Source organism: Dermacentor silvarum, chromosome 3 (assembly GCF_013339745.2).
Source record: "Dermacentor silvarum isolate Dsil-2018 chromosome 3, BIME_Dsil_1.4, whole genome shotgun sequence".
In the NCBI taxonomy this organism is placed as follows: Eukaryota; Metazoa; Arthropoda; class Arachnida; order Ixodida; family Ixodidae; genus Dermacentor; species Dermacentor silvarum.
In genome coordinates, this window is record NC_051156.1 from 66,858,479 (window position 1) to 66,865,522 (window position 7,044).

Below are 7,044 nucleotides of genomic sequence, written 5' to 3' on the forward strand. Positions count from 1 at the left end.
GCAGTGGTCTCGCGGAGTGCTGTGTTGTGGACACACTATAGCCCCCAAAATCGTTATTTTCCGCTGGTAGTTTTGGCACCCATAAACTGCACAGTGCTGGCCTGTAGCCTTTTGATGAGTATATTCCATTATTTACGAGCATAAGTAAGCCGTGACATAAATAAACGGTAACATCGAATGAAAGCTTCCACTCCGCAACGCAGGCGCAAAGCAAACTCACAGTCCAGACCGAACAGGCAACACTGACACGTACTCTCGGCACCACACCGTCGGAAGCGCCCTCGTGAAAACGTCTATTACGGTGGCTAGAAGGGGGAGGTGGGAGCAACGCAGCCGTCGGTGAGCGCGGCGCGTGTTGCAGTGATTCATGATGCCGAGTGGTGGCGCGCGCGTCGACACTAAGATAGGGTGCCTCGATGCCCAGCGCCGCCGTCGGCGCTGGCATCGAGGCACCCTACACTAAGATGCCTCCGCTGTAGTTTGGCTGCTGCCGGAGCTAGCGAGTGCGCTCGGTTTGCATGGTTGTGTTCGGTTCTTTTAGCTCCACGGCTCATTTCTGTTTGCATTCACGCTGTGCAGTTGTACCTCCTTGTAGTGACAATAGTTTTACACGTTGCCATGCTGTAAGAAGCCATGGCAAGTCGCATGAAACGACAGACGGACTGTTTTGCGCCGGGCTGCACAACAGGCTATGTATCTGCTAGAAAAACAGAAGAAAAAAAAACATCCCTTTTCTCGGTGCCTGATGACGATGAGGCACTTAAAGCGTGGCAGCGGCGCGGGCCCCGTGCATATAAGGCCTTAAACAGGACTTCGAACCCCAGTTGAATCATCTACAGGGTGTCCCAACTATGATGCAACAAGATTTAAAAATATACTAATGCCCCGTAGCTGGACAGAACCAAGGCAATGTTGTTTGCCGTCGCTTGTAGATACTCCGATTATTTTTTTGCATTCCGCTTAATTACATAATTACACTTAATCAACTTCTCGAATATTACAATTAGATGAAAAATGTCAATGTGAAAATTGTAGAACAACTTAATAAACTACCGATACAACTTTATTTTGCTCAATACGTGCTACATAAAAGTGTTTTTCCGAGCGTGAAAGAAGCCAGCGAATACACGCAAAGTGCCTCGAGCGACCAGTCGCGCGGCAATTTTGCCTGTAATCGCGGGCTTCTTTCACGCTTGGAAAAACACTTTTATGTAGCACGTATTGAGCTACAGAAATCTGTATCGGTAGTTTTTCAACTTGCTCTACAATTTTCACATTGACACTTTTCATCTAATTATAATATTCGAGAAGTTGATTAATTAATGAAGCCTAATTATCTAATTAAGCGGAATGCAAAAATAATCTGACTATCTACAAGCGGCGACAAACAACATTGCCTTGGTTCTGTACAGCTACGCGGCATTTGCATATTTTTAAATCTTGTTGCATCATAGTTGGGACACCCTGTATAAATGGATCATACAATCAAATGCTGTATGTCGTCCTTTTGAGTATTCTTCATGTCCCCGCCGTTCTAGTTCATCACCGACTAAAATAAGTTTGTTTACTTAACTCCTATGTGGAATGATTTCTAAAACATCATATATTGGCATTAACCAATTTGACGAGCAGGATTCAGTGCGTCGCAGTATTATGACCTAAGGAGCTCTTCACTGCGAGCCTAGAAATCGGTGCAGCTTTTTTTACCCACACCACTAGCATAATCATCTTCGCATTCGCTGAAATCCTTCTTTTTCTCACTCCCGACGATTCGGGAAAGCACGTAGAACGCGTGCGACCGAGACGAGCGAAAAATATTTACCGGCCGTGACGTGCCCGAATCTAATGCATTTTAACACTTAACCGCTCATCAGAGGATAGCTGCTATTCATTTATTGTCTCCTCTACTAACAAGGCACGATATGCATTAGCTTAACGCTAGTTATGTCAAATCTGCGACCGCTAATTGCGAACAGAAACGCCCGCTTCGAAACCCGCGGCACCAACCGCTGTGCTTCCGCGCCCGCGGAGCGATCTTGCTGTCGACTGCAGCGCCGCCGCTGCTGTCATGATTGCTTGCAACACTCCGCCGCCGCCGTTGCTCTCACCTCCCCCTTCTATACTCCGTTTCATACATCAGGTGCAACGCTGTCAAAGCTAGCGCTCTTGTTTGCGCTGTTTACTTCCGCGACCAAAAAGTAGTGCGTTGCTTGCGGTGAGCGAGAAACAATTAATGCTTTGCCGGCAACGTTAAACCGTAAACATTTGTCACAAGCTTGACAAAAAACGTTCCTATTGCTGGGAAAACAATCGAAATATGCGAGTTTGTATTTTGTGTTTTTCGTTTTTTGTCTCATCTGGTTTTTGCTCTCTCCGTAGCCCTGGCCGCCTGTTTGCGCTTTGCGGATAGTCAGATTTGGGAAAATGGCGCCGAGCTCTGTGGCCTCGACTACCTCTCCTGTGCGCATTTTTTCAAAGGTTCGTACATCGAAGTTGTCAAGGAACTCCAAGCAAGTTATTGCAAATGTGTACGCTCGTACCAGGCAGCGTTTCCCGGAGAAGTCTGTTCGGGAAGTACTGAGCGCTGTGAGCGAGGACACCGGAGTATCTCCCCGTACCGTCGCGAAATTCAAAGCGGAGCGTCTGCGTGGGCCTTTCGTGTCTCCGAAGAAAAGACCTCGCGACGTGAAGATTTCAAGCTCGCGAACAGTCAAACATGACAGCTTCACAGTCCATGCCATCCGTCTGAAAGTGCACAGCATGTACGCCAAGAGGGAGATCCCAACACTGGACAGTGTGCTAAAGGCTGTCAACGAAGACGACGACTTGCCGAACTTCAAGAAAACGACCTTGTGGAGGTTAATGAAAGACATTGGCTTCATGTTTGATAAGAGGAAACGGAATCTTGCGCTGATCGAGCGCAGTGACATCATTGCCTGGCGCCGCAGGTACCTGCGGGCGATCAAGGAATTCCGAAGACAGGGCAGGTAGGAATCGTCCTTAGAATATTTTCTTACGCAGCACGTTTAGAGTACCCTTATATAACGCTTGATGTTAGCATTGCAAATTCGTAATCGTAATAGAGAGCATTATCAACATCCACTGTACAGCGCTCGTTCCCCCGAAGGGTGCGAGTTACCAGCACCACTGCTGCGAGCGTTGTCGATTTTTGTTTGCAGTCACCGTAAATGATCAGGATTTCCAATGAATTCTTACCGAATCAGGCAAGTGCGACACCCAAACTTACCATGAATCAAAACTGACTGCCAAATGCCGCCTGCGTGCAAAATTTAAGCCCGGATAAGGGACCAGTAACGCCAGGATATCTTTTTTCTGTCGATTGTCCATGAGCAGCTGTTCGTGAGAGAGCAGTCAGCGTGTTAATTGATAACAAAGAAAATAGATTATTCTTATGAATTATATTTTTACTTCTTCTTTTGTCTTATGTTCTCCTGTGTGATATTTGCGATTATGATCATGCTAAGATTCGTGCTGCTACAGCGGGTATGTTTAGTTGTCTGCATTAACTCGTTTGTTTTGCTCTGCACAGGTGCGTCATCTACTTAGATGAAACGTGGGTGAATGCAGGGCACACGAAGGAATACGTCTGGCAGGACAAGACTGTGAAGTCAGCTCATGATGCTTTCCTGAAAGGTCTGTCGACAGGATTGGTCGCGCCCTCGGGCAAAGGGGCCCGTTTGATCCTTGTACATGCTGGGAGCAGTGCAACAGGTTTCGTCCAAGGAGCTGCTGACTACTTCCGAGCAAAAAAGGGGAACAACGCTGACTACCACTCTGAGATGGACGGAAAGTACTTCGAGAAGTGGTTCACTGACAAGCTTTTGCCAAACATTCCGGCCAATAGCATTGTAGTCATGGACAATGCTCCATACCACAGCGTAGCTCTTGAAAAGGCACCTACCAAGTCTACGCGCAAAGCTGATATTCAGCTTTGGCTCACAAAGAAAGGTGTTCCATGGTCACAGGACATGGTGAGAGCTGAGCTGCTGGAACTTTCGCGAAAGGTCAACACACCCACCATTGTGCACCGCATCGACACTCTGGCGGCTACCCATGGCCACGAAGTGCTTCGTGTACCACCATACCACTGCGAGTTCAATCCAATTGAACTTGTTTGGAGCCAAGTGAAGTGGTACATCGCAAAACGTAACACGTGTTTCACTTTGGCTGAAGTTGAAAAACTCCTGCCGGAAGCATTGGCATCTGTAAGCCAGGAAAACTGGCAAAACGGCTGTGCTCATGTAGAGCAAGTTGAGGCCGAAGCGTGGGAACGTGACATGATTGTCGACAGTGAAATTGAACCACTTGTCTTCAGCATTTGTGATTCGTGCAACTCCTCCTCCGATGAGTCGAGTGCTCATTTCAGTGATGAAGACTTAAGTGGCATCGAGGAACTTGTTTGACTTGCCAGGAATGTGTAACCTGGCATCTGGGTGTAACTGGATGCGAGAAAGGCAACAAAGGAAGAAACCTGTACCCACCAGACCATCGATCCCATAAATAAAGTTTTCGTTTTCTAAACCATGAAAGTCGGCCTGCTGTTGTAATATTGTAATATTGCAATAAAAAAAAACATCGTAGTGAAGAAATAAATCATGGACAAGAATTCACAAAAATGTTCCATAAATTCAGTCAGGAAACAGATGATTAAGAAATCTAGAATATGTTCTATGCGTTCCTCTGCCAGAAACCAGCATTCTAAGTTACAGAAATGCTTATGAACATTTCGATCAGTAAAAAACGATGCGTTACTCGCACCAAGTGCTTCGGGCTTCTCCACAGCGCAGTGCCAAAGTCGGGCCCACGCTGTTTTGGTGAAAGCTGAATCCGGTGCTCGGCTGGCGGCACGGTATAATGCCCAGTGTTTTGAGAGATGCCCAGAAATGAGTGAATCTCTTCGGAAACGGCGAAAACGAAAGTTGTAGACGAACACCTGTTGTCAATGCGGCCTGCGTGGAGCAGCTGTGCTAACTAACCGATGAGTTAACGTCATCTTTTCACACAAAGCTCTCGCTTGCATTAACAAAGTAAAGCGACAATGCTGCAGAGTCGCGACAAAATCGCCGTTGCTGGTCAAATATCGGTATGAGCTCAGGGGGTTCATGCCCGCTTACATGAACACGGTATGCGTCAAATGAACAGATACGTGCAGTTCATTTCCGAAAACGTGCGGTGCTTAGGTTATTGGGAAGAAAACAGGATTTAGAATTCAACTCATAGAAAATGTGATAAAAAAAAACACCCCCACCCCCCAAAAGAAAAAAAAATCTTTCCCGCATGCGGATTTGAACCCATGGACTCCGAAGTTCGGTGTCGTCTCTCCGGAGCAACGCGTTAGACCACACGGTCACAAAAGAGCGCGGAGCGATACACGTCTCCATTTTTTTCTTTACGGACTACTTGCGTAGCCTTCACAGCGTTGCACCTGATGTATGAAACAGAGTATAGATACCGTAACGTCTATACTCGGCGACAGCTTTTCTTGACAGCACTGTGGAAGCTACAGAGCCGAACCGCCTGCATGCGCGCGCGCCAGGAAATAGTAAGTTTTATTTTCTGATTCTAAGAGTTACTTGGCACGAATAAATAAAACTTCCTAATTATAAATACAGAACAAGTATGGGCAGCTGTTCATTGAAAAAAAGTTAGCGTGCGCCTTAATTTTTTTTCTTTTTATTTCTTGGACGGCACCACGTTTTCGGCACCGCCTGCTGGTGGCTCTCGCAGTAAACATGGCGTCCCCGCTGCCGGCGGTACCGTGTGTTGCCGCAAACTCTCCTTTTCGTTCTCCGAGGAGGCTATACTCTAAATGTGACAAGAAGGGAGTCTCCAAACAAACCAAGCAGGTTATCTGCAATGTCTATGCTGGAGTAAGGCGCCGTCAGCCCGAGCTGGTCGACGAATACGTTTTGCTAAACACAACACACTAGCCCTGCGAGCTAGCGAAAACCGACACTGGAAGTGAAATCGGCTGCAAGCTGCCGGACTATTGTAGTAACACAAATGTGCGAAGGCCCCGCCTCCGTAGCCTTCGCTCCAATGTCAAGAAAAGCTGTCGCCGAGATAGCCATATACAGCTTTCGCTGTAAAAAGATGCTGCTCGAATAGACCGATCCCACTGGCCAGTTTCACGACGCCACCGCTGCCGCGGTGCATGCAGGTACTTGTCATCCGGCCGCTCCAGCCGCCAGGAGTGCCTGTGCGTCCTGTTTCCTGACGATCTTTGGCAATTTTTGGTTCGTGTGGAGCCATCGTGCGATGGGAGGATTTACCTGTTGCGTTCCTGGGTGCTACAACAACAGCACAACAGTTTCCTGAAGAGCGAAAGCTTCCAGCGACGAGGATCAAACGTATTAACAGGGCCGGACGGAACGGCAGGTAAGACAGCTTATTTGCAACGTATAGCGCCGTTTCTCTAGTAAATAGGTGCATTACGGTGGCTTGGCTCAGAATGTAAAATCATATAGCTGAATAAGGCAAAGAATATTTGCACAATTTGCATACGTATGCCTTTTCCGGAATAGGTGAGCCGCCGCTCGTACGTGAGTGTTCAAGCCGGGCATTTTGTTGCTGTATCGCCCTGCTTCCTGCCTCTTTTTATTTTCATCGCTGTATACTTTTATTACAAGTTGTAGCGATTTATGCCTATATGAGGTCTTTTACGTGTTCATGCTGTGCGGGTACAGCACCCCGTACGTGGCTTACGTGGTTTCCTTTACAATGCATGTAGCAAGCATACATACATAAGTTGACGGTGAGCTTACTGACCAGCATTTTGGTAATATTACTACTGTACACGGCAGTCCACTTTTAGTTAGAACACGCGAGCGCATGGCCGTGCTCTTCAAAGTGCCAGTGCGTCAGTCGTAGTCGCGCATCGAAGCGCAGTGGCGGACTACGAGAAGCACCAGATACTACAGGTCCCTCTACGCCGAAGCCACTTTACCTCGATGTGCGGCCGTGTCAGATGCACTGGCACTTCGAAGAGCACGGCCACGCGCTTGCGTGATCAAACTAAGAGTG

General features: G+C 47.5%; 1 protein-coding gene across 1 annotated transcript; it reads left to right on the forward strand.

The window, feature by feature from the left end:
• The first annotated feature begins 2,183 nt into the window (after nucleotides 1-2,183).
• On the forward strand, nucleotides 2,184-4,424 carry LOC119444450 (uncharacterized). Its single transcript, XM_037708850.2, has 2 exons — nucleotides 2,184-2,987; nucleotides 3,551-4,424. Exons 1-2 carry the CDS (start codon nucleotides 2,425-2,427, stop codon nucleotides 4,422-4,424), a joined length of 1,437 nt encoding a protein of 478 aa, XP_037564778.2. The 5' UTR covers nucleotides 2,184-2,424.
• Nucleotides 4,425-7,044: the final 2,620 nt, after the last annotated feature.

Excerpts from the sequence above, each read along its gene's own strand:
- LOC119444450 (XM_037708850.2), top strand. The coding sequence starts at position 2,425 with ATGGCGCCGAGCTCTGTGGCCTCGACTACCTCTCCTGTGCGCATTTTT. Across the intron at positions 2,988-3,550 it reads GAATTCCGAAGACAGGGCAG|GTGCGTCATCTACTTAGATG; the intron begins GTAGGAATCGTC and ends TGCTCTGCACAG.